We start from the raw sequence: 27,868 nt of genomic DNA on the forward strand, positions 1-27,868 counted from the left end.
CTTGGGGGTTCTATAATAAGGTAATTAAAAGAAAAATAGAAGACAAATGGAGATAGTTCTCGGCATTGTTTTATAATATTATAACTGGGCCTTTAAGCCATTTACATACATTCCCTGAGTGAGCTTTTACAAAAATAAGACAACCTGCTGCTTCACAAAGCCCCCGTGAGTAGTTGTTTAACAGCCAGACGAAGGCTATTACATGTACAATGTTTATACAAGCATTGCTTGTAGATATTCCTATTCTACTACTATATCAAGAAAACGAGCATAAACAACATTAAAATCCCGTCGCAAAAACATGGCTATTTTGAAAAATAAACATCTTCAATGATTTGTTTTGTCATTGTTGTTTTGGTGGTACCACTGATACAGGAATAGTAGAATGATGAAGACAGTAATCACTAACACTCCCCAGCAGTGTCCGTCGCACAGTACCCAGCCCTCGGCTACCCATCACAATGTGATTTGCCTTTTCTTTTTCTGCTGTGTGACAAATAACTTCTCCAGCTTTGCCAGCCTCTGAAACCAGCTTGAAGTTGTACTAGAGAAATAATAAAAAAAAATGTCAAGTTCTTGATAATGAATTGAACATATTTTAAATATGTAGTAAATAATAAAGATGGTAGATTTTAAGCTCGGTGATAAATAGTGAAGAAATTATTCTACATGACACGAGCGTGGGACAAAGAAAAAAATCTGAGTCCCCAACGGGAATCGAACCCATGGCCTCCCAGAATACCAGTTGGGCGCTCTAACCAACTGAGCTACGTGAGACTCGCTGTGAGCTAGGCCATGGCGAGACTCGCCACAAGATAAGGTGACATCAGCCTCAAAACTGCTGGTACTGGGTTATTATAAGTATCACTTATGCGACGGCAGATCAGACGCATAGCACAACAGTTTTTGAAGGCAAAATAAAGATGTCGCTCGTTAGGAATCTACGGAGTGGATTTTCCTGTAAGTTGTTGTGAGTAAACTTTAACTTTTGGAGCGTTTTGGCGTAATTACAAAAAAATTCACCGTGGCATTTTAAAAATAATCGCATTTTAATAAAAACGAAGGCTTCCGAAAATCGCTCATAACTTAAACAAATCGCGTTTGATTGCTATAAAACTTATCATTTTAAATAATTTAAGGATTTTTCTTTCAGATTCTCAAAAATCTAAGCAATCGCTTCACGTTTTCCCGTCTTAAAACACGCTTAAAAAAGGGAACTGTCAGCCTCATAAATACCCGCGGGCCACCTTAAGTGAAAAAAATTATTTGCAGCCCTGGTATAATATACAATTCTAGTAAAAAAGCCCCCCTCAAACATCCTCTGGGATACTCCTATATATGTAGTATAAAGGTATGTGCTGTGAGATAGGGTACATTGTATGGTTTTTGAGGTTCTCAGTCCTTAGTAAAAGACCTTTTGAGGGGTTCTGGTTTGCTTTGTCGTGTATTTCCAACCCACCTACCACCTATTTGGTGAGGGCCAGAAAACTGTCACTGTGATAGCAAATAAACACCCTTTAAGTGCTAGTTTCTGTCGGTGCTCTGGAACAAGATTGTTGAGCACTACATTTTTACCTATAATAAATTATTGGAGCAATGACACATGGTACAGCCAAAGGATTTCACATGGCTGTGCCTATAATAAAGGTTCAACTACAGGTATTTCCATCACTATGTTTAGTTTAAATTTACATTGTCAAACAAATTATACATTGTATGCAGGTCAAGCTATTTACCTTTTGGTTTTTGCATGTGTTCGCAAATGACTCCAGCATCTCTTTGCCTTCTTTTTGACTTCTGTCCATCCAGGACATGTAACTATCACGAAATGCCATCCCATCTACAAAAGCAAGTTTACAAGATATCAGTGCATTCATGACAAGCGATTTGCCCCTGGGGTTGGATTCTGTGTATTTTTGGGTGGGGGAGTGCTGCTGGGACTCTAAACCCTTACCCTACACCAGACCATGTTTAGCTGATTTTGCAACCTTATACTAGAATAGAAACCGGAAAGCCCTACCCTATCCCAGGACTTCGTCACTTTTCGATATTACACCTCGAACTAGCTTGTTTATAATAGAACCTTTTATTGTGTATATATATATTGTAATTTTTATATTTATAGTTTATATTTATACCTTAGCTTGTTTTTTACTCTGTAATTCAGTTATTAATACTGCAATGAGTGTCTATTAAACATTACATTATTTAATTATGCTTAGAAAAGCCTCTTTCTGTTCCAAGATTCTATTCCTATTATTATACTCTGGCAATCTGGAGGATTGAGCTGATTTTTTGAGCGTCGGTCTGTAGCCATATTCTTTATAATCTAATCTAAACTTATGGCGGTCTTGGTCTTAAGGAGAAAATAAAAGAAATTTGCGGTCTAGGAAAAAAAAATGGTGGTCTGCGGACTGGACAACCCCCTACAAAAGACCCTTTTTTATGGACTAAATTCTTTATACCACTGATCAGTTACCAGGCAAATGATACCCTATTCTAAACCAAAATGCTCTGATTTCTATTCCCTATCCAAGACTAAACTGCTTGAAAACTGTACCCTTCACAGCTGCACATATCTATATAGACCATATCGATAGCCCCCCACCCCCCGCTGCTCAGAATAAATTTTAAGTTGCAGTGTCCAGACCCACATGACTGCATTAAATTATCCACCTACAGTGAGATACTTACGAGGATGCATTACAACTGGTCTCTTTTCCATATCAATGGCATGTATGAAAACAAACTTGTCATTAGGCTTGTATAAATTTCCACAGTACCCTAAAATAAAAATGTATATGGTAAGCTATAAAATATTTAAAATGGAAGACAGCTGAGATAAGGTGCTTAGTTTCTAGCTGAGATAAGGTAGCATGTAGTTAATATACAAATCGCCCAAAGATAAAAAAAAAGTCACCTGTGGCACCCAGGCTCTGCTAGAGCACAGTTTTACCGACATCCCTGTCAGTACAAATTATATAGAGTCCAAAAACTGCTTGTTCTCTGATCTCTGTTCTTTGAGGCACGCACCAAAACCCAAAAAGGCAAAACAAAATGAAACAAACCAAAACTAGCAAAGCCCATTACAATTTTTAAGAGCTAACTGTAAACAGACTAACCTGAGCGTTAGTTAGGCTGACCACAGTGTGTTTGTTTTGTTTTGGTGGTTTTGCTTGTTTTTATTTGGGTTTTAGTACAAGTCATTAGGGACTTTAAGATACCTGGACGGCTGCCCCCTCCACGCACATTGCCGTTCAGCTCCGTCCAGCTGTTGTTGAGAACGTGAGAAGTAGAGTTTTGCCGTCCACCAGTGAATGGGAGTGCTTTTTGTATGATTTCGTTTAAAAATCACATTATTTTTTAATTCTGTTACTTTGTTAGGTGGTCCTTTATGGTATTCTTGGTTTGGTACTGATAAAAAGTTAAGAAGTAAAAGTTTTATTTGCGGTTGTGAATATATTTGCTGTGCTTTGCATAAACGCTGATGGCGAAGCCACATGCGTGAAATTATGAACTTTCTTGCTTGTGTTTCTACAAACATTTCACTTGGAATTTGTACCCTGTGAATGAAAATAGTGCTTTCTTGTCCCAGACTTTGGGCTAGAAGCGCCAAATGTTTCTCTTCGCATTTTTTGGGTAAGGAATTATTGATCCAGTAACGAAGCCGTCCTCCTTTCACACACGCCGGCTCTTAACGTTGAAAGTTCCTGCCAATAACGTCGACATCGGCCCAGTCCTCCTCGTGAAATTCTACCGTCCTCGAGGTCAGCCATCCAGGTATCTTAAAGTCCCAGCAGTTGGTTTGATTAATAAATCTTTTGCTACACATTTTGCCAATCCTAGCTAGATATTGGAGGCCAGGCCATGACCAATCATTCTGTGGCACGAATAGACTAGGGATGTACAATGTAACCCCCACCCCTCCCCTGGATGGGATGCTAGTCCAAATTAAAAGTTAGGGTATATTTTTCTGGTTTCCCCACCTGAAGAGAAGCACTTTACTACATAAGAGAACTTTACTTAGAAAAGATGGATCCTGTCCCCCTGAATAGGATTCCAGCTCATCACACGTCACTACATGATTGCGTGACTTAAGGTACGTCCCCGGTTTGTGAACACGAACATGTTCTTAGAAATTAATTTGACATCATTTAAATTAAAAATTACTGTATTTCGAGCCATGTTTGGCCTATTTATCACCGTGAAATGATCCGTACAATTATTCAAGCTTAACCCTTATCCCTTCATCTCCGCAATATTTATAAGAGCTGCTTTACCAAGCCGGTTCAGCCGGGTATCAAAATTACACCAGGCTTGGAATGCTCGGATCTACTTCTAAACTCAGCCATTGTCCAAAGCAAAAATATCACTGAATACAGAATTTTCTTACTTACAATCAAACGCCTTTTTGCAGTGTTCACTTCCATCTACAGCAATAACAATCGTATTTTGTCCTTCTTGTGACATGTTGACTTCCAGCCGTGTCAAGATAGGCGGATTACCCGATTGGTACTGGCACGAATCGGCACGAAATCATTTGGCCACTCTCGTTCCCAGGTTTAATCCCAGTACCTGGGGCCCCGGTCACTTCTGTTTACGGCAGGTAAATCTTTATATTATGGAGCTCAACCCCTCCACCTCTTCCAAAAGCAAAAGAAAGAAACGAAAAGAAAAGAAACAAACTTAATTTTAGTGTGGATTTACATCTAAAAAAAAAATCCTGTTATTGTACACTGTCACACAATGTGAGACAAATACAAAGTAGTAACTGCTGCGGACTGCTGACTGCAATGTCCGTGGCTTCTGGTCGTGTCGAACGTCAGTCGTGTCTCGTCCCATGACAGTCACGCGAGGTTTTGCTTCCTTCAATTTTGTTCTTCGCGGATTACGTAGGCACTTTTCCCTCTATCAGCGAGAAAACGCGTTTAAACTACGAAAGATGGTATTAAGAACATTAGTTTTTAAGGCTGGAGGCTATGCAGTATATGTTTTGTTTTTGCTTCTTGGTGCGTATTTGCTGAACCAGTTGGATCGATACGCTTTGGCGGTGTCGTCCCAACCAATGGCACATGACATCAAGTTTGGTGATAAAGGCTGCTTGCCCTATAACTCGACTTTTTCCTCTGACTACAAAGACTTTTGTGTGAAAAGCTTCAAAGATAGCAATGAACCGGAGAGAAACGAATCAGCGTAAGTACTACGCGTAGTTATATAAAACTCAGTATTCTTTTATTAAAATTCTATTATAAACTTTGACCAGGGCGGCCACGGCGATATAAAATTATTGCAAAATACAAATTTAGCGTGTATTTTGATCATATGAAGTAGCGTACAAGAAAAACTTAAGCCGACTACCACATTGAATGTTAGATTTTGTTGCAAAAAATTACCTCGCGTGATTTCGTTTGTCGTTATTACGTAATACCTGTGCAGAATTTCGAAATTCAATATGAAGCGTCGGCCAAAGTTGCACATACAATTCTATGAGTCACTTTCTATTTTGGTTGAGAACAAGAAAGAACCTTGGGGTAAACATGTTTTGTGCATCTTGGTCATAAGGTGACACACATGTAAATTAGGAGTTGTGGCACAAACCGTGACAACTCGCTCGGCTCGCCCTGGCTCGCCTCGCTCCTTGTCACAATTTGTGTCCACAACTCCTAATTTACATGTGTGTGCGGAACGCAAGACGCCTTTCTTACCCCTCTCGCGAAACGAGTTGCAAAAAAGGCGTTGGCGGCACCTCTAACGGCCCGCAGCAACAGAGAGCGCCACCTGTGTGCTAGATTTATTTTTCAATTGAACAAATATTTTTCTTTAGTATATGCAACAGATGGCTGCCGCAAGATATTCGTCAGAAGTTTTGCAAGCTAAGATGGAGGAAAACCTCCGTGAATTTCAAAGAAACCCCCAAAGAAATTTGTCTTTTTCACTCGCCCACACCGATTTTAACGAATGGCTTAGAGTATGGAAAATGGACATACCCGAAACTGACACAAACAACAAAGATCTTTTAATTTTTGCAAAAAAACACAAAAAAAAGTTTTATGATCTTTTGGAAAGCGAAATTGATGACTTACGAAGCTTAAAAGCAAGCTTTGGACTTGAAGTTAAATTTTCGATACAAAGAGACGGAGTTACGCAACACATGAACCACTATTTCAGTGAAAGAGAACCGCACGTGTTTTCAAAAAACACCAAAGAAGAAATCGAAAAAGAGTTTGTCAGATTTATCGAAAAAGCAAAGGGAGAAATTGAGGCTTGGTCAGAGAAGGGCTCGGGGTGGAAAATTGAAAGAATAGAAATGGCGTATATCAATGTCGCGCGTTATCAGCCATTGAGAGGGGGGAGTTATCTGCCTTTACCACCAAAATTGGCAAACAAAAAAGCAGTTATTAACGTGCAAAACAGGGATAACGAATGTTTGAAATGGGCTTTGAGAGCTGCATTATTTCCGCCAAGAGATGGGAAAAATCCGCAAAGAACAAGCAGATACCCAGTTGACGACGGAATAAACTACAATGGAATCGATTTTCCAACGCCTCTAAAGCAGATTGACAGGCTTGAGGCGCAAAACAACAACCTTGCAATAAATGTGTTTGGATGGGAAGACGACTGTGTGATACCTCTCAGAACAAGCAAAAAAGAAAATAGCATTTCCCGTATAAACCTTATGTTAATTGAGTCAGGATTAATTCAGCACTACTGTTTTGTAAAAAGAGTATGCGCTCTGCTTTACGATCAGACTAAATCACACAACAAAAAACACTTTTGCATGATGTGCTTGACCGGTTTTACAAGAGCAGACTTGCTCGAAAAGCACGAAAAATATTGCAATGGAGTTAACGGCAGGCCAACAAGAATCGAAATGCCGGAAGAGGGGAAAAACACTATTTCTTTTAAAAACTACCACAAACAAATGAAAGCGCCTTTTGTAATTTACGCCGACTTTGAGGCATTGTTAAGAAAGATGCAAGGATGTAAACGCGAAACGGCCGAGGAGCGCCAGAAAAGAAAAGACCTTGGTGAAGAAGTGAAAGACATGAAGCCGAGTTACACAGACAAAACAGAACAGCACGAGGCATGCGGATTTGCTTACACAGTTGTAAGGAGTGATGGTGAACACGAAAAAACATTTGTGTACAGAGGACAAAACGCCGTTGAAGTATTTTTGAACTGTCTTTTAAGTGAAGAAAGAAAAATAAGATATGAATTGTCAAAGCCAAAACCTCTTGTGATGACGGCAAAAGACTGGGTAAACTTCAAAAATGCAACCAATTGCCACATTTGCGAAGAAACGCTAATGAAACAAAACTTTTTGGACTCTTTGCCAGTTTGGATTGGAAACAAAAAGGAGCTTAATTACTTTGGGCAGATGCACAAAAAATGTTATTACAGAAAGGAAAAAGAGGAAAAAAACCTGGATACCGAAACCCACTATAAGCTAAAAAAGCTTGAAAAAGAAACACACAAATTAGCAGCGAAAAACCAAAAAAACTGCTTAGCGTGCCACAAGCCGCTTATCCAGCCGAACTACAAGGATGTGGTAAAGGACCACTGCCACATAACAGGGAAGTTTCGAGGAGCCGCGCACAACATTTGTAACTTGATGATGAGAATAAATCCAAAAAATGTCCAAATACCAGTTGTATTTCACAACCTAAGGGGCTATGATGCGCACCATTTAATGCAGGCAATGTCAAAGATTTCAAAAGAGGCACAGAAAGAGGTAAAATGTGTCGCAAACAACATGGAAAAATACATCACATTTTCATTTGGCGGACTGCGTTTTATTGACAGCTTAAACTTTCTTCAAGGAAGTCTTGATTCACTTGTAACAGCGACACCGAAGGAGTCATTAAATATAACAAAATCTATTTCAACACAGTCTGATGAAAGTTTTGAACTTCTTTGCAAAAAGGGAATCTATCCTTACGAATACATGGACTCATGGGAAAGATTTAGCGAAACAAGTTTGCCTGAAAAAGAAAAGTTTTACAGCAAACTTAATGATGAGAACATAACGGATGAAGAGTACAAACACGCGCAAAACGTGTGGGAAACCTTTGGCTGCCAGACCCTGGGCGACTACCACGATTTGTACGTTAAGACAGACGTTTCTCTGTTGGCTGACGTTTTTGAAAACTTCCGAAAAATCTGTCTTGAGAAGTACGGGTTAGATCCCGCGAATTATTACACGACGCCAGGCCTTTCTTGGGACGCACTTTTGAAAAAGACAGGCGTGGAGCTTGAGTTACTTACGGACTATGAAATGCATCTTTTTGTTGAAAGGGGATTAAGAGGCGGAATTTCGATGGTAAGCAAAAGATATGCAAAGGCGAACAACCCTTATGTTGAGGGATTTGACCCGAGCCAGCCAAAAAAATACATAATGTACCTCGATGCGAATAACCTTTACGGGTGGGCAATGAGCAAGCCGCTCCCAAAAAGTGGTTTTAGATGGAAAAAGGTTATGCCGACAGAAAAAGAAATAATGACAAAAAAAGAGTTTGCAAAAGCTGGATGGATTTTAGAGGTGGACTTAGAATACCCGAAAGAGCTGCATGACGCCCAAAACAGCTATCCATTAGCGCCAGAGAAAAAGAAAATAAACAAAGAAATGTTTTCACCTTACCAAAAGAAAATAATAAAAAATCTTGATTTAAAACTGCCAGAAAGCGAAAAGCTTGTATTGACTCTCGAAGACAAAACTAATTACGTCGTGCATTACCGAAACTTGCAGTTTTATTTAAAACAAGGAATGAAACTTAAAAAAGTGCACAGGGTCTTAGAGTTTGAACAGGAATGCTGGATGGAGCCCTACATCCGGATGAACACAGAATTCAGAAAAAAAGCAAAGAACGACTTTGAAAAGAACTTTTACAAGCTAATGAATAACTCGGTTTTTGGAAAAACAATGGAAAACCTGAGAAACCGTGTAGACATAAGAATAGCGCGAAGCGACGAAACAAAGAAAATAAGAAAATTAGTTGCAAGCCCATTGTATTCAAGGCATGTAATGTTTTCAAACGATCTAGTTGGAATAGACATGCGAAAAAGCAGGCTTTTTCTTAATAAACCGGTCTACACAGGCATGACCATCCTTGACGTAAGCAAGCTATGCATGTATGACTTCTTTTACAACCATCTGAAAAAGGAGTACGGAGAGCGTTGCGAGCTTTTGTATACAGACACAGACAGCCTTTTGCTTGAGATAGAAACAGAAGACGTTTACGCGGACATGGCAAAAAACATTGACAAGTACGACACAAGCGACTACCCAAAAGAGCATTCACTTCATTCAAACGAAAACAAAAAGGTGTTGGGAAAAATGAAAGACGAATGCGCAGGAAAACTAATTTCAGAGTGTGTTTGTTTGAGGCCAAAAATGTATTCAATAATGACAGAAGACAAAAAAAATATAAAAAAAGCAAAGGGGGTAAAAGAGTGTGTGACAAAGAATAAGATAGATCATGAAAACTTCAAAGATACACTTTTTCAAAACAAGGAAAGCTTTCACGAAATGCACATGCTAAGAAGCTATGCCCACGAGATGTATTCAATAGTGGTAAACAAAAAATCGCTGTCGCCTTTTGACTCAAAGCGATGGATAGCGGATGATGGGATACATACAAATGCTTACGGGTATAAGTTTTGCGAAACAAAGCCTACATAAACATAACTTTTAGAGCTTTTCTGAGCCCAAGGGGCTCAAGCACTAAGTGCTTGGTGGTAACTGTGTATTTGGAGGAATAACAAGCAATTCTTCACGCACGAAGCCGCGCTTTGGACCATCGTGCAAGTAATAAAGCACTGGCTGATTAGGTTTAGTAACAGACCTTTCAATGCTGTAGACTTTTAATGACCAAATCGGATCTGTAGCCCTTTTTACGCCGCCTTCCAGCTCGCCAGGTTGGTAGAGGAAGCGCACATTAACGAGAGAGGGGAGTTTTTTTTCTTTCTTGCCAACAGGTCTTGTATATTTTGAGGACGGTTTTGACGAAACAGCCTTTTCTTTGATTGCAGCAGCAGGTTTCTTACCAGTAAGACTGGTTACTTCGTTGTTCAGAGCGGCAACAACTTCGGGTAGCCTTTTTACCCACGCTGTCGACCGCTGGCCAGATGGCAGGTTCATCTCGACACCGTACTGATAACCAAACAGGCGCCCTGCCAGTGTTTGATTAAAACGTTCAACAATAGCTTGATCTCTGTGAATGTTAACACGCCCGCGTCTAATATAGGTTTTGTGATTTTCCATTTCTTTGGTAACAGCTCCCATGAATTCGCGACCAGGGTCAACTTGCAGCATCTGTGGCCATTTTAGTGCACTTCGCCTGTAAATTGTCTGAAAACCTTTTGCAACCTCAGTTGAATCTTTGGAGGTCAAAGGCTCGGCCTCTTTGAAACGGCTGGCAACGTCAACAACAGTCAGAGCGTATTTGTAAACTTTTCGCCCTCGCGGCAGTTTGTCGTGTGGCAGAAAAAGAAGGTCCGCCTGGTGGACCGCATTAGGAGAAGAAACATCGAATTTTGGGCGAGGAACGTATCGTGGTGCCGGAAGGTAGATCTGCCAAAGGGCCTGCTTAACGAGCCACTTTTTAGCAGCATCTTCGGAAACCTTGGCCGCCTCGGCTAATTTTTTTATCGCTGCAATTCCCTTCCAGTAGCCCTGGGGGCTATAGTAGACTTTCGAGATCTTTGCATCCATGCGTATACAAGAAAAAAAAGAAACGTTTAAAGAAACCGAAAGGCAGCGTACCCAAGTGCAAGCGCGCCAGCGCCAACGAACATAAGTTCACCTTGTTTCTGCTGCTCGCTTGGCTGATAAAAATCAGAGAACTTGGGCTCTTTCGGAGGAATCATTTGTTTGTCAGGATGTGCCTGGTTGTAGAGTTTGAAAGCGTAGTCTGTGTTCGTAAAGTTTTGTTTCGCTTGCTGTTTGATCTCATTGTTGGTTTCGATCCAGTCGAGAAGCTTCGTGCGGTCGCGAGAGTACTTCGCGTAAGCTGCCTGGTAAGCCTCGAGAGCTTTGTCGTGTCTTTCTTTTTCTTTCAAAGCGGCGTCATCTCCGCCACCCAAAGCTCGAGCAAGATAGTTGCCGCCAATGAAAGCAGCAGCGTTCAAGATAGCTCCGCCAGCCATAATCGCTACGCTTGCCATTTTGTTATTATACTATTCTAATTTTTTTTTAATTGGTGGGGAGAATTTTCTGGTCCTCGAGATACTGTTTAAGTGCAACGCTGCCAGCCATGACGGCTGTGAACTTTACATAGTTCATAAAACTGCTGCTTGGGTCGGATGTGAAGTTTTCTTTTACAACTTTTTTGGCAGCCCAGCCGATTCCGGCGGCGAGACCTGTAATGGTGGCGGCATTCATGAGCGTTTTCACGAGTTTGTTGTCGGACATGGCGGTTCAGTATAAAATAATAAAAAATATTCAATTGAAAAATTTTTTTGTTTATTCTTCACCGTTTTGCGAAGCAAAGTTTGCAACTTCTTCACCAGATTCAACTTCTTTTGTTTTTTTTATACCTCTTTTAAAAATTGTATCCTCATCCTTTTGCACCCGAATAGCGGTTTTAACGCAAGTTTTGGAAAATTCAAACCAAAGTAATGCAATACCAGCCATAGCTGCACCTTTAACAAGGTTGTCAAGAATAAAACCAAGGGACATTGTCGGTATAATAAATGAAAAATAAATGTTCAAAAGAAATTTTTTAATCCATCGGACGGATTCCTCTTTGTTTGCGAGGTCTAATGGCATTTTGGATTGTCGAAGGCGTGTCTGAAGAACGCGTTGCAACCCTTCCAATACTTTCTGCTGTAACGCGCAAAGCGCGGGGTTCCTCTGGGACCCCTGGTGTGTCATCAGTTATAAGAGTTGGCGGAGCTTTAATTGTTGGACTTCTTTTTTCCTTTATAAAGGCTTTTATGTCTTCGCGTTTCACATAAGTTGTAACGATTGCAACGCCGATACCAAGCAAAGATATCCATTGATTTGTGGTGAGACCGCTTGATTGCGGCTGAGCCTCGGGCGGAGCTGGTTCCGTTACGGCCGGTGGTGTTACATTTCGGGACCCTTGTGGTCCCCGTCCTCCGGACAGCTTTGCAGCAGCATATTTCTTTTCCTTTTCTTTTGCAATTATTGCAGCAGCCTCGACAGCAGCTTTTTTCTGTGCTTCACGAGCCTGTTTTGTTTTTTCAGCTGCAAGCTTGCCAGCAGCAACTCGCTTTGGATTTTTGGCAGGCTTTGTTGCTGGAGTTGTTGAAGTAACTTGTTTCTGTTCTTCTTGAGCGATCGGAGTTGGTTCGAGCTCGGCCATTTATAATAAAAAAAAATAATATTTAAATAGAAAATTGCTCAGCAAGATTTTTTGCTAAGCAATTGCTAAGCATTGTTCAGTAATTACTTAGCATTTTCTTAGCATTGCTCAGAAAAATCTTCAGTAGTGTTTGTGTCCGCATCTTTGGAAGCACCTTTGGTTTCGCACAGCGAAGTGTGCGACTTTGTAGGGACCCCTTGGGTCCCCGCGCCAGGCGCGGCTTCGTTTAAATCAATGTGCTTTGTTGTGATGAGCGCAGCATTTGCAACGGCAAGAAAGCGGCCGCATTTCAAAGCCAGACCGCCTGCCAAAGTGGACAGCTCTTTGCTGATGATGTAGTCGTTTTTGAGTTCCTTCTGATAATCATTGACGTCCTTGATATTTACGGCCATACCAACGACTTTAGTAACAAGAAAAATAAAGCTGTCAATCAAGCTGTCGGTTGTTTTGGATCCAACGTATGCCTCATATCTCTTTAAGTACTTTTCAACTTCTTTATCTGTCAAGCGCTTCACCTGCTCGTGTGTCAGTTGCACACCGATTGCTTCTTTGGCTTTTCCTGTTGAAACAAGGATTGCAAGCTGTTCACGCAAAGCAGGAATGTCAGGGCCTTGAATGAGTGCCATAGCGCTTTCTGTACTTTCTGGTTCAGCTCCTAGCAGTTCCATTACGGAAGCTAATTCTTGTTCACTTGCAGCGCCCTTGACGCTCTCGGGAGGAGAAGTTGCGAACGGGTCAGCCATTTATTACTCTAAAAAATATGTTCAATAAGAAAATTTTGTGCCGTAAGGGTGGCGATGAGAAATGACAAGATGCGAAAACTTATTTTTTTTTAGCTTTAAAATGATTTCTTTGTAATCCTCATTGGCAAGTTCGCCAGCGTAATCCTCAAAGATTGCCTTCGTGGTCTTGGCAGAGGGGGTGTAAAAGAAAACGATTGCCGCAACATTTTCGCGGAATGAGGATGTTATGCTTGTCAATTTTTGAGTTAACACCCATATGCTCAAGCCTGCGTGGCGAGCAGAGAAAGCAAGATTCACCAATTCACCCGTTCTTCCCTTTACATCTTTCGATGCAGCACAGTCGTCGAGGATGATAAGCGTGTTCGTACCCTCAAAAAGAAATCTTGAAAGCCTTAACCAAGATTCCACCTCGTGCTGCTCACAAATTAAAACAAAAAATCGAAGATCTTCCTCAGCAAAGCGATAATAAGTCTTGTTGTGCGCGAACGTCGGGCAGATGAGCACGATGTAGTCAAACTTGCCTCGGAAAGGGCCACAAAGCTGATTGACCACGTATCTTGTTTTTCCTGAGTTCGTTGGTCCAACAATGAGAGCGTTGAAGGGTATATTGGCAGGATCCATCTTCGTTCGTATATGTACCTAAGGTACACTTTTTCAAAGAAAAATTATAAAAGCACAGATTCTAACTGCCTGCCAAGTATATTCATTTGGGCGTCGCTGATTACGTAAATGTGGCAGTTCAAATTACCTGAGCCGCTTGCTTTCCTCTCTAGCTCAAGCTGGACACCGTCCTTTGTGTTCACAAGGCGCGTGCCGCTTCCGTGCATCGAGTGGTCAGCCATGGAACGCAGATCAATAAGAAGGCCAAACTTGTCTTCTGTGTAAAACTTTTGCAGAGTCATGTGCTGCGTTTTATTTTTTTCTTTCATGTAGAATCTTTTAACTTCTCCCCAAATGTCCATTCCTTCGATGCCGTTGTTGTACAGCATGTTTGGCGAGCCGTTGACAGTGATGCTTACTTTTGTAAGGTCCGGGTTAATGTACTTTTCCGAGCTCCTTGCACCTTTGTTATATTGCTCAATAAATAGGAGCAAGATACCTTTCAAGGACCTCCTCTGCGGGTTGACCCTTAGATTCAGACGTGTGTCGGAGCCTTTTGCAAAAGTCACCACTTTAACACGCTGGATGTGGTCGTAAGCGAACTCTTTGCCGCCCGAATAAGCGCTGAACGCTTCATCTGCAATTTCCTCGCTTCTTATCATCTCGTACTCCAGCTGGATGTTTGTCAACTTGTATTTTAGTTTTGTTGTATCTGAGCCTCTGACCACATGTTCGGCTGCCGCGAGCTTCAGTTCGAACACAAGATCGTTGTATAGTGCCTGAGGATAAAATGCCCCATGGTCAGTTAAAATCTGGTGATCCAGGCGGATGCGGTATTTATTTCCATATATCTCATTCAGCTTTTTTTCTGCGTCCACACCTGAAGTTTTCTTATCGCCAGCATTTGAGCGAATTTTGTTAAGGTCCTCGCTCTGAATGCCCTCTGGCACCCTGTCGTCGCGCTCCTCCTGCGAAAGGAAAAAATCCTCAAATATTTTGTAGATGTCATAGCCAACCGTGTCCTGCACGACGGTGCCTTCGTACTTTACAACAAAATCGTCGACCAGAGCTCGGCTGACGTTGTCAACCAGAAAGTTGTTGGCATGGCCTCCACTCAAGTCGATGTTGAAGCGCAGCGCCAGCGAGCCAGGCACAATGACCTCGTTTTCGTTCAGCTTGGGCACTGAAACATACAACGTTTCCTCTGGATTGGCTTCTGTGCGGTCAAAAGTGATTCGTTTTACCGCGCGCTCGGCTTTCAGTGCGCCGAGTATTTTCTCTGTGCGTCCCGGTCGAAGGTTTTCTTGAACAGAAGCCATCTCTCGATTGGTTTTATTGTTAAATTGAAAAGTTTAATTTGAAAATATATATAAATTACGTGATGGCGGAAGGTGGTGGTGAGTTTGGATACGAGGACCCTGATTTGGACCAAGATCTTGACCACAACAGTGATAACGATGATGAAGAGGAACAAGAGGTCGACACAACCCGACCATTTCAGCCCGGGGAGGCATCCACACCCTACCATGGGGGTGAACAACATGAAATGCAAACGATGCAGCACGAACAGAGCGGGCTGCCTGATACCTCCTACGACGAAACACATTTGCTTGAAAGAACCCCTTCGATAAGTGATCTTCAAAAAGAAAGTTTTTTGCGGCAAAAACTTAAAAAAGCTGTAGACACGATAAAAGGCAAATTCCCCAAAGCAAAATTTGAAAAAATTAGAATTAGAAGAGGCACTGGGAAAAATGAGGGGAAAATTGTTGCTATAGGAACTAAAAAAGGCGAGTACAAGATTCTAAAAGATAATGAGTCAGGCTTCATGAAAAACTTTTTAGACAGCTTCAAAGATGAACTTGGGCCGTCAGCTGAAGATCTTATTGCTCAAGACAATGAGAGCATAAGAGATGAACGCCAAAGATTAAGAGAAGCTGAAAAACAACTTCAAGAGGCCCAAAAAATCGCATCAGAAAGAGAAAAAGCTGCTCAAGAAGTACAAGATCTGAGAAACAAAATCGAACGAACTCAGGCCAGAATTGAACAACTTGGGTCAAACGTTGAAAATGAAACACAATTGCGTGAGCAACGGCAACTTTTGAAAAACTATAAAACGGATTTTGAAAACGCAAAAAAAGAAGTTTCTGCTCTTGAAAAACAAGCAAAGAAGAAGGCAAAAGAACAAACACGAGTCGGCCAACTAAGGGCAAGCCTCGCTGCCAAAGAGAGCGAAAGAAACACTTTGCAAGAAAGGCTCAACGACACAAGAGCTTTGGAGGATCTAAAAGAGAAAGAAGCCGAGCTGAAGCGCCAAAACGAGGAAGATCAGGCTGTTATAGAGGATGAGAATGCCTCCCCCACTGACAAACAAGCCGCGGAAGAAAGAGTTGCGGAAAGAACCGAGGAACTTGGACGCTTGCAAACGCAGATTGCCGAAAGAGAAAGAGCGCTTCCACTTCGTGAGAGGATCAAAGAGATCTTCAAAAAACATGGCGTGACATTAACAGCAATACTTCTGGCTGCTGGTGTCACGATTGGTTCTGTTATTGGAGCCATTACAAAAGCGTTGAAGGCAACCGGCAAAGCGTTGGGGAAAGGCCTAAGTGATATTGGCTCAAAGGTAGCATCAGCTCTGCCTGGTCTCATTGGCTCGATTGCGAAATTTCTTTTCAAAACCGCTGGTCAAGTAATTGGATTTCTTGCAGAGCACACCTGGCTGCTTATCCTTGCTGTGGTTGCTTTTCTTGTTGAAAAATACATCAAAAAGAGACGTTAGCGCATAAGGGTGTAGAGCAAAGCTGCAGCTCCAACCGCACCAACAGCGACAGTTGCTTTGTTTATTTCGTGTGAATCATTGGCTACGGCCTTCGTAGCTTTAGCGCTTTGCGCGTTGCCGTCCTTTGGACGGGGACCGTAAAGGTCCCTAGCTGGTGTTTCAGCAGCGCTTGCGGCGGGTGCCTGATTTTTTTTTGCTGTGGCGCTCTTGTGTATAGGATTTGAAGGGTGGCTGTTTGGTGGGTTGATTTTTGATTTTCCTCCGGCCATCAGTTTAAGAGCTGCTTTTTTTGTAGCTTTATTAACCTCATCATTCACTCCTAATTTCATCCCAACAACAGCCTGCTTAAGCTGGTTATTGTAACCAACAACGCTTTCTGTGTTTATCACCATACGAGCGGGCATCAGCCAGGCACCTGGGCAGACTGCAAGGTTAAGCCGAACCTTAGCTTCGTCGATGGCTAGTTGGTATCTTTGGACCGACTTTGCCAGATCAGGTTGCCTTATAGCGTCTTCAACCAACACGAGGAACTCACTTTGCGCTTCCTTTGCACGGCCGCCTGTTCCAAGTATGCTACTTCGAACGTTCACCTGCGAACCGAGAATACAGTAGACAAAAGCCTCTATCGACTGGTTTACTCTCGACAAACCTGCCTGAGTAAGCCCTTCAGTGCCGTTAGGACAAAACCAGTCTGCCTGTGCATATGCAGCGTCGTCTGGCTCGATGTATTGAATCAAGTTACCTTTGCTTGCAGCTCCCCCTTCGTCCGAAAATTTATCGTAATCGGGGTATTTTGCTCCAGTTTTGTTTGGTCCAATGTTAGTAATCCAGATATAAACGTTACCAAGTCCGTGGTTTGCGCCTGTTGTGAAACGGAAATCGCTTGACGGGTCGACACCGAACTCAGCACATATTCTTTTGTACGAAGCCACGTCGTACTTGTTGTCGAACTGGCTAAAAGTTGGGTCGCCTGGCAAGGCGCTTACGCTCTGAATTCCCCCCATCTGAAACAATATTCGCCTTATCGTGAAATAAACGTGAAAAAGATAAAAATTACGCACAATCGGTGGCAAGCTAAGAGCTGAGTGCTCTTCATCGAAAATATCTCGACTTATACCGCAGCCTGTTGTCGCGCACCATACCGCAAAGTTAAGTTGCTGGGGCCAATAGGCCATGTTAGGCCCCGCAAGCCACTTTTTTGACTCTTTTCCTGATGTATGCTTCAGTTTTGTTTTTTGAAAAATCTCTCTTAATTTCGTTGTGAAATATTGATCTGGTGTGACGTAGATGTTGATTTTGCTGTTAAATATTTTTTTCAAACTCGGTGCGGCTTCGTGAAATCCAACCGCGGGAATTGGCAAAGATGAGCCTTTTGCGCCGCTTGGTGACAGCTGTTGTGGAAAACCGCCTGAAATTTGATTCACCCCCAGTGCTTTTTTCATCTCTGGGCTCCAATATTTGCTGTCAGAGCCAAAAACATTTATCAAATGGCCTTGCCCTGCCTTGTAATAAATGTCTGCCGTTGCTGTGTGGTTGTACGCGAACTCAACCTGTGCAACAAATTTTGTTCGGTCAGCGTTTGGATATTTTGCAAGAAAAGGTTTCCATGCATTGTCTTTTGCCGCTTTAGAAATTGTAGTTGCTTCTGGGGTTTTCATCCACTTCATAAAACCTCTTGTTTTTGCATCCATGGTCCTCTTTTATATTAAACATTTTTTATTTTTATTTAATATAAAAATGGTTGTGCTGACTGTTACCACAAAAGAAAATCCGAACACTGTTTATTTTGACCAGCCTATTCCAAAACCAAGCTATATCCGGCTTTTAAGTTGTTCTCTTTACAACAGCTGGAATAGTTTGGAAAAGGATGGAATAGTTTTTTATAAACAAGTGAACAAGGAAGAAAAGGCGCGTTATATACGGCAAGGAAACTTCTCACTCGATGACATTGGGAGTATTTTTGAAAAAGGATTTCCAGAGAAAAACATGTTTTCTGTAACAAAAGGCATTGCAGGCCGTTCATTGATAATAAAAGCAAAAGAGCCCAATTTAAAAACTTTTGGACTGAATGAAAGTCTTATTAAGTTCTTTAATTTGCCTGGGTTTGAGAATTACGCAAGTATTGAAAAGGAATTTTTTGAAACAATTGAGGTAAATAATGTTTCAAATCCTAAAAATTACTTCATCAACTGTGACCTTATCGACAAGCAACAAAGCTTGCTAAATGGTAAGCCATCAAGCCTTTTAGCGTTTTTTGACATACGTGGAAAACCGTATGAAAAAGTTTATTACCAAAATACACATTTTAACGTCTTGCGCGACGTTTCTGCTGAAGAAAATGTATCATCTCTGACTCTTTCGATTAGAGATGAGAATGGAAAGCCATTCGATTTTAACGGCTCAAATCTTACATATGAGTTGGAATTGAATTAAATTAAATACAAAATTAACTTTTATGTATACGAGACCATGTCATCTGCTAATGTTCTCCCGAGTGCCCCTGCTTATGGTGATCGCGAAGAAAACAGCGTAAAACAAACACTGTATCCCGCTTTGCCAAATCAACCAGAAAACTTTAGGTTAACAAAAATCAATCAAATTTGTTCAGAATTTGACAAAGAAGTTGCAAAATACCGAGCTGTTTTGAAAAAGTATAAAAAGGTGAAGTCTTTTTTTCATTATTCCGCAATTTCAATGGGTGGTTTGTCCAGTGTTCTCTCTGCTTCCAGCCTTGGAACAGCGGTAACAGTCGTTGGTTTGCCGGTAAGCGTTCCTCTCGCAGCATGTGCTGCAATTACAGGCGTTTTGTCAGCCGCTTTCACTGGAGCGAGCAAAAAACTTGAACCAAAAATTATGAAAAATAATGAAATTACTTCTCTTGCTGTTGCCAAACGTGAAACTGTCAATAGACTTGTTTCTGCCGCTCTCATTGACAATAAAGTTGATGACAAAGAGTTTCAAATTATTTTGGATGAATATTCTCGTTACATGGCCCTCAAAGAGACTGTTCGCATGCACCTTACAAAAAATTTAAGCCAAAAAAAATCATCCCCACAGCCTGACATTGAGAAACTGAGACAGGAAATTCGACAAGAAGAATTAGATAGGTTAAAAAAAAGAATATCAGCAGAGTCGAAATCAGATTTGAGAAAATAAACACTGGATTTAATCTGAGTGTTCAGAAAAATAAAATTAACGCATGACACAAATCGTGACATTGTGTTACACACAGCGTGACATTGTGTGACACAGAGCGTGACAGTCACGCGTGACGTTGCGTGACAGGTCAAACGAAAGGGCAAAACCCTGGTCGGGGGGTGCTCGTTGGCTGTTTCTTGCCTAGCCCCGGCTAGGACTTTTTCCCCGCCGCTGACAAGGCGGCTGTCCCACATTTTTACCTCTGCCGAGGTTTGAAATCCCGAGGAATTTCTGAGCACCCCCACGTTATCAGTAGGGCCGAGGCGGGTTCACCCAGGGGTATCTCCCACTGAAAGGAGTCCCCCTATACCCCGTAATTCACCATCCGCACAAGCCATTATAACAGGATTCAAGTGGTTGGCCATCCACTACCTCCCTTGACTTCACCAGAATTTGTGAACTAACAAAAAGTTACGGCCGCGTTTACTTATATATAGTTCACTTTGTCACGTTTTTCACTTGTGGTACCCTTTCACCTATTTTGAGCAAGTACGCATGCGCTTTTGGGCATCAGGATGATGTCATCATTAATTAGACACTTGGTAAAGTTTGGTAAATAGGCTAAAATGTTGGTGCTTTTCCAAGCGATTTGCTTTATTTTAACCGAACTTTCTACTCCCGTTTGGCAAAATGAGGTCAGACAGATAACATATCAAGTCGTGGAAGCAATGCTTGAAGCAGAAAAAAAATAAACAGGCCCGATTGAGTCCGATGTTTCGGGAAAGTTCTTTCGATCGATCGTTAAACTTCTGTGATCAAATCCTGTTATTTCTCGATTTCTTCTCTTCGCTTCACTTCGGCAGCTTCTGTGGGGGCACAAAAAATTACAGCGCGTTAACTGAGCGTATTTTTTTTGTAATATCTGTTCTGTTTCGTTTTTTATCGGCCCAAACACTAAATCCTGATTAGGCCGCCATGTTTCTTTCTGCTCGTCCAAGGGCCTGAGAACTAGAAATATGGTTTCCAGGCTCTCTCTGAAAATGTCACGCAACTCACGTAAGTCGCTCGCGATTTTGCGTGCCGCTAGCAGGGCAATCATTTTTTTGTGTCTGTAAACGGTCAGAAAAAATGGTTTTAGCGCGTTTAACGTTAGCGAAGGTTTTTTTAATGTTGTTTTCTTTTATAAATAAAAAAAAAAAGTCGCAAGCTTAAACCTTTTTTGTCAATTAAAGGTTCGTCGCCCTAAAGTACAATGGTTGGTTTAAATGATTGGTACGAAGTTCAGTCTGTCGGCTCTTCTTCCGGCAGTTAATTAATTTGTTTACCCATTTTTTTTGCTTTTTCTTTAGTTCCATTTCCACGACTGCTTTCCAGATTTTTTTGTTAGCTTTAGCCAAGATTTGCTTAGCGATTTCAGTTTTTTTTGCCTTAAATTTTCCGGAATTTTTTCAAAATCATAGACATAGTCGTACACTTCTCCTAACCTCAAAAAAGCTTCATGATATTTTGTTAAAGTAAGATAATCTAACGATTTTTTTGGTAAAACTGTCGTTATTGGAACAAATTCTTCGTTTTTTTCACTGTTGGGTAAGTCTTCACTTTTTCCAAAAAGTTCTGGTTTTTTCAGTTTCATACTTTTTTTTAAAGTAAAGTCTCTTTCCAACAATTCTTCAAAAATTTCTTTGCTAAGCTCTTTAGTTTTCAGTTTTGAAATTGCTACAACCAAGTCGTGTATAAATTTTGTCATGTCAACACTTACATATTGTTGTAAATATCGATCAAAAATTTTTTCGTTTTGGATGTAAAACTTTCTCGTTCTCGGTCCTTTTGGTTGAAAAACATCTCTCGTTGGCTCCATTTACCCTGAGGTGTTATTTGTTCAATTGAAAAATAAATATAGCACACAGGTGGCGCTCTCTGTTGCTGCGGGCCGTTAGAGGTGCCGCCAACGCCTTTTTTGCAACTCGTTTCGCGAGAGGGGTAAGAAAGGCGTCTTGCGTTCCGCACACACATGTAAATTAGGAGTTGTGGACACAAATTGTGACAAGGAGCGAGGCGAGCCAGGGCGAGCCGAGCGAGTTGTCACGGTTTGTGCCACAACTCCTAATTTACATGTGTGTAGGTGTACTCTGAATGTGCCCAGACCCTAGAGTCAAGTAAATTGTATAAACATACCGTAAAATTCCGGTTATCCCCCCCCCCAACCCCCCCGCTTATAAGCCCCCTGGTTATAGGCCCATCTACCTGAAAACAAAAAATACATCCGATTATTAGCCCCCCTCCCGGATATAAGCCCCCCTCTGCCAGATGACAGTACTGAGCAGGGCTAAATGTTGCTTTATTATGCATTTTTAACTTAACTTTTGATCAACACTCCAGTGGCTCGTTTCGAAACATTTTTTTATTCCGCTTACAAGCCATCTCAGATATAAGCCCCTTCGCTTATAAACCCTCTCAAAACCCCCTGTGAAGTTGTATAAGCCCAGGGCTTATAACCAGAATTTCACAGTATCGTGTTGGTAGAAAAAAGACACTATTGATAAAACGTTTTATCACAAATACATGTAGCTTCAACTTGCCTAAAGGGCAACCTAGATAATCTACTGCTCAGCAAGAAGTAGTAAGTCTGCATGACATAACCCACATTAATTTTGTTATTTTAGATGTGAGTGGAAAAAAGCCAAAAACTCTACCCAGCACGTGTGTGTTTGGGACTATGATGGAACAGGGAATGACTATCAGATCCTTGCTGGTCCTGTTTTCATTCTTGTTTACACTGTCAGTGGTATTCCTCTTGGGTTTTGTGCAGGTGTTTTTCATCGTAGAAATCTTATTGTTTTCTGCCTGTTACTCTGGAGTGCCATGACACTGATTACAGGTTTTTCCACCAAATACTGGCACTTAGTTGTCACAAGATTTGTTCTGGGGATTGGGTGAGTGTGGCCTCATTAAATAAATAAAATACATAATAAATAGTCTTTATTTTATGAGCATTAAGCACTTAATAGCATTGAATCGAATTGGAATTTGGAAGTGTCGGTTTTTGCAGAGGGAGGAAAACTGGAGAACTTGGAGAAAAACCCTCTGAGCAAGGACGAGAACCAACAACAAACTCAACCCAAATATGACTGGTCCAGGAATGAAACAAGGGCCACATTGCTGGGAGGCGAGCACTCCCACCACTGCGCCATCCCTGCTCCCCCTTAGATTTTTAAGTACAAACTGGTGATTACAATTTACAAAGAAAAAAGAAATTCCTGAAAAAGTTGGTTGAGAATTTCCAGTCTTAAAGAATGTGTTCTGTTTGAAGTTTTCCCAAAGAACCTTCCATGCGTGGCCCAATGAAGCCGAAAGGCCAAAAACTAGTGCAAAATATTAACAGGAAATTTGAGGTAGACACCCCCAGGGGGGGTACTCCGGGATCAAAGTGACGGGGATGATCGAATGGAGACAAAACTCAGGACCCCAAAAAAGTCTCCCAACATTACCCAAAAAAATCCCTGGGCCAAAAAAAACGCCAAAAAAATCCCTAGTCAAATTACCCCTAAATTGCCAAGGCACTTTAGTTTGATTTTAACACCCAAAAAAATCCCCTATTTAAATCAAGTCACCCAAAAAAATACCTGCCAAATTCTCCTACCCAAAAAAATCCCGGAATCGAAAATTTCGACCCCAAAAAAATCCTTCGCACATCCCCATCACTTGGATCCAAGAGTACCCCCCCCCTGGGTAGACACCTAAACTGGTGTGAAGTTGTCATGCAAATTTCCAGTCAGAGCCTCCCAACTTAGAAAACAGGAGCAACTTTGGCAAATGTCTGTCCCCATCTGATGAATCAGGATAGCCAGATGGTTGAATCATCCTCCTCAGACTGAAAGTGATGCTACGTTTAGTGTATTTTGGTAGGGAAATTTTTAAAGTAGTTTTTAAAGTAGTGAGCCCAAAACTGAAAGTGCATGCAGTTCAAGTGCCTGAATGGGATGGGAGTCGGGCGGGGGGGAGGGGGGGGGTCCAGGAGCACTCTCCCCACCAGTGCATGCTATATAATAATGTTTTAATTTCTTATAATGTATTCATACTGTACCTTGCAGAGAGGCTGGCTGCACTCCATTTGCTACTAGTTTGATCGCTGACTATTTTCCAGAGGTCAGTATTATATTAATTATTAGCAAACTGAACATGGTTATATCTCTGGCTGGTGGATTTCCACACTGGCCATCAAAGAAATAGGGATTTGAAAGTCACCATTCAGTTTGTCATGTCATTTACTCTAAGATACTAAAGAGGTGGTTATTTCACCTAATAAACAGCATGATGTGCGACAAATGTTTGCAGGTCACCTTGGGGTCTATTTGTCTTCACTGGTCATGGCTTTCTAGAAAACTCATCTTCAGAGTTTTATCTCCTTTTTTTATGTTGCATTGATATCCTTCACTATCATGATAGTTTCAGCGAAAAATGGGTTTATTTAATTTGTTTTTAAGCCTTCCCTGAATTCTAGAATTTTTATTTTTTGTTTAGAGTTTAAGAGGATCAGCCGTTGGTGTTTACAACTGGGGAATCTACATTGGTTACAGCATGGCTTATGCATTTGGTAACTTCATAACGCAAGCAAATATTGACGGCAAAGGCTGGAGATGGGTGTTCTGGATTGCTGCTATACCTGGCTTTGTCCTGGGACTCCTCATGCTTCTTACACTAAAGGAGCCTGAAAGGAGTGAGAGACCGGGTGTACAGGTACTGTAATGTTAAGCAAAAAACCTGATTTACAGGTAAACTTTCAGTGATAAAGAAAGCATAAGGTACATGTAATAATTCATATGAGAAACGTCGACTTACAAACAGAAATATTTGGAGAAACAAGACAAACAAAAAAGTCAAAGAAAGCTGGAAATAAAGTACAAAGACAAAAACCTTTACCTAGATACACATTAAAATGTTTTGTGGGGTCATGTTACAAGGTACTTATAACAAATGCAACTTACTAGATACTAAAGATACTTGAAAATACTAACTTACAAAGATACTTAAAAATGCCAATTTTATTTAAATACAATACATTTTTGAAGTTTTTAATATTCAACTAAGGCATTGTATTTTAGTTGCTTTTTAATAAAACGGATTGTATTTTTATTTTATTTTTTGTAGAGAATTGTCAACCGCCCACAGCGAGAGCTATTCAGAGAGAAGTTTTTGTTATTGGGTAGGACATTTATCCGTCCATCATTGCTGATCTTATTCCTTGCCGGGTCAATAAGGAATGCTGGAGGCTATGTATGGGCGTACAACACTCAGCCATACTTCAACAAATACTACCCTAACACCAATGTGGGTAAATATATGAGCTGGATCCCTCTTGTCGGAGGAAGTCTGGGCGTGGTTCTTGGCGGCTTCATCTCTGATCGATTGATTAAGAACCGAGGCTTTTATATGAGGGTCTGGGTGCTAATATTTAGTCAGGTATGCTACGAACAATAAGTAAAATAATGTATGGCGTGCGATAGGCCATTCGGTATTATGCGGCGTGTTTTTTGAACGGACAGTAAATATACGGCAGATCCCCTGTCCTTATTTCTGGCATTTTTTAGCCATCACGTAACGAGGAGATTCTTGGTGAATTTTTATGAACTGGGACATCTCTTCAGTTAAGGGAGAATAAAATATTGAAAAAAATAATATGTCCCTTGACTACCCCGACCCTATGAAGAGCGATCTTGACGGAATGGGAACGAGGCGCTATACACTTGCAGTCCCTTCGCCAGTCCCCTCAGACTCGCGCTTGGTACTAGATTTTACACTCTACTTTATGCATTTCATTTTATTCTTGCAATCTATTTTATTTTTTTTTTTTTTCAGGTAATCGCCGCGCCATTCGCTGCCGGAGCGCTGTTTTTGAAACCTCCATGGGCGTTCATCAGTTTGATTCCGTCCAACATCATCGGTGAAATGTGGGTTGGTGTAACCCTGACTGTGGTTGTTGAACTTGTACCAAACACCATCCGCTCTCCTGCGATCGCTGGATATCTTTTTATCATTTCCATTATTGGTGGAAATGTTCCGCTGCTTGTGCCTCTGCTGAAGAAAGTCACCAGTCTTCGCACAGCGCTGTACATTCTCTTTCCAGGCTTGTACCTGCTCAGCTCTGTGTTCTTTCTGTTGACTTTGTTTTCCTTGAAGCGTGACTTGAGGCTTGCTCAAGAAGAGGAAGATGCAATCAAGCCGTTATTACCTGAGACGCCGACTTCTGAATATGGAGCAAAAACCGTCTGATACAGATTGAATTGATACCCGTCCAAAGACCTACCTAGTCCATAGCGACCTGCAAAAGAAACCGCCTGTTCTGCAGGCTTATAGTCTCGTAGGACTTGGCCTACAAACGTTTGTGTACATTATTTCTACAAAATGCTAAAAGAGAAATGTATGTTACGCAAAATCCGGGAAAATGTTCCCAAACTGATGTGTGATAGTTAAGATATTAATGTATTTCAGTAACTTTGGAATTTTGCGACCCTTATCAAGTTAGTGACATTAAAACGATTAATTTTGAATCGGAACAGGGAGGCAGGGTCCTTGTAGTTGGGTGAAACCAAGCGCTTACGGATACATGCAAAACTTTGGCTCCACTCCACTTTTGTTGACTAAACATCACTTGCTGATGTAAGTTTCCGTTGACAACTTTGTTTGTTCTAAAAGCTGTAACGTTACTTTGTACCTGGTAACCAACTGACCAAGATGCATTTGGGCTCACATGTGACATTATTTTACTTTACGAGTGTACTCGTAAGTTAACGTCATAAGAACAATATAGTATTTGTGCCTATTACTTAAAGAATGGCAGAAGCGTTATTTTGTTGTTGTGTTTTGTTTGTCCCAGTCAAGGATGGAGGAGGTTGGAAAGTGTATCCTCCTCCTCCTCCTCATTATGAATAATTCGATGATTTGCCCTGACCAGGTGTTGTCTTCTCGATAAGACATGACGTCACTTTTATGACGCGCCGGCGCATAAGAGAAAACGCCTCAAGTCTGCAGGGAGATGAAGGCGAGTCCCACCCTAGTCCCTAGGCGTTCTCCTCCTATCTCGGGCGAGCGCGAGGTCCACTTAAGGGCCTGGGAACGGGTTGGCGTGACGTCACGAAATTTCGCGCCAAATCGAGAAGCGGGAAGGGAACGCCTGGGTACTAGGCTGGGGGAGTCCCTGCTGAAATTATTGTTTAAATTTGGCCTCATTAGCACTCGACTTTGCGAAGAGAAGGCATCGTGCTATATACGAATTGACGCCAGATGTTCAAAGAGCTTGTGAAAGACAAGACAAGATTATAAGAAATAATTTTATAAAGAGAATAGAAAAATATTTAAAAAAGAAAAGCCAACGTAGAAAATATTATATCCGACTCGTAGCCACTACCATTTATTTTGCTGTTGATCATAACCAATTGAACTGCAAAATATTGCTTGGCTACAAAAAAGTCTACGTTGAATCCAAGTTCTGTTAACTGTTCTAGTCGTCTCCGAAAGTTGTGTTTGCTGTAACAGATCTAGCCCTTCCAGCAGCCATTAATATTCCCAGGTTAACAGAGTTTTCACAGGTTTTACAAAAGAGCTTTCCCAGGCCAAAGCCTGTTATCGCATTAGCATACACAAATAAATTTCAGGGTGGCAAAATTCATTGTAAAAGTTTTGAGTTTTCAAACACGTATCACAGCAAACGTGTTCAATACTCAATTTTATAGCGAAAGTTAATCATGCCATGCTCTTTCAATATTTAGAATTGATATTTCTGCAGCTCCATTAGGAACTTCTTTCAATATTTAGAATTGATATTTCTGCAGCTCGATTAGGAACTTCTTTCAATATTTAGAATTAACATTTCTGTAACTCGATCAGAATCTGAAGCGCTTATGCTAATGAGGCAAATGTTGTAAACAAGGATTCCCTTATTCATGCATCTCAACGGCAATGTTTTGAATTAAAGACACATGACAATAGAAAGCAGTACTCAATTCAGTATATGTGTCCGCATCATTTGTTGGTGGTTCATCAGTATGCCGCAGAACTCGATCAACATTCAACACCTTTAGCTGCCTCTAATGACATGACCGGCACCCAAATTCGACAACGAAGTACTCCTGTACTAAAAGGACAATCTTGCAATCGAAATTCACTGAAAAATCGAATATAAAATCATAGGTTCATAGGTTTTTATACTTAGTGGTCGGAGTTTTTGCGCGCCTCGCGTACCAATCATTTCAAATGGAGAGACATCCTTTATGTGATACAGATTTGCC

At 41.2% G+C, this 27,868-nt stretch overlaps 2 protein-coding genes across 3 annotated transcripts; one reads left to right on the forward strand and one right to left on the reverse strand.

The window, feature by feature from the left end:
- Positions 1 to 47: 47 nt before the first annotated feature.
- On the reverse strand, positions 48 to 4,525 carry LOC144635135 (uncharacterized). Its single transcript, XM_078494204.1, has 4 exons — positions 4,398 to 4,525; positions 2,695 to 2,784; positions 1,737 to 1,840; positions 48 to 544 (listed from the first exon to the last, which is right to left on the reverse strand). Exons 1-4 carry the CDS (start codon positions 4,468 to 4,470, stop codon positions 344 to 346), a joined length of 468 nt encoding a protein of 155 aa, XP_078350330.1. The 5' UTR covers positions 4,471 to 4,525; the 3' UTR covers positions 48 to 343.
- Positions 4,526 to 4,836: 311 nt separating this feature from the next.
- Positions 4,837 to 27,583, forward strand: LOC144634800 (MFS-type efflux pump MSMEG_3705-like). Of its 2 annotated transcripts, XR_013567269.1 has the most exons (7): positions 4,837 to 5,193; positions 22,247 to 22,516; positions 23,675 to 23,729; positions 24,105 to 24,320; positions 24,732 to 25,043; positions 25,440 to 26,333; positions 26,555 to 27,583. XR_013567269.1 is itself a non-coding variant. In XM_078493838.1 (6 exons), exons 1-6 carry the CDS (start codon positions 4,841 to 4,843, stop codon positions 25,851 to 25,853), a joined length of 1,620 nt encoding a protein of 539 aa, XP_078349964.1. In that variant the 5' UTR covers positions 4,837 to 4,840; the 3' UTR covers positions 25,854 to 26,429. The 2 variants fall into 2 exon arrangements, 1 of the variants encoding a protein (XP_078349964.1); XM_078493838.1 differs by lacking the exon at positions 26,555 to 27,583 and having other exon boundaries at positions 25,440 to 26,429.
- The last annotated feature ends 285 nt before the right edge of the window (positions 27,584 to 27,868 follow it).

The sequence above is a fragment of the Oculina patagonica genome, chromosome 1, assembly GCF_052425735.1.
Source record: "Oculina patagonica isolate OP01 chromosome 1, crgOcupat, whole genome shotgun sequence".
NCBI classification, from domain to species: Eukaryota; Metazoa; Cnidaria; class Anthozoa; order Scleractinia; family Oculinidae; genus Oculina; species Oculina patagonica.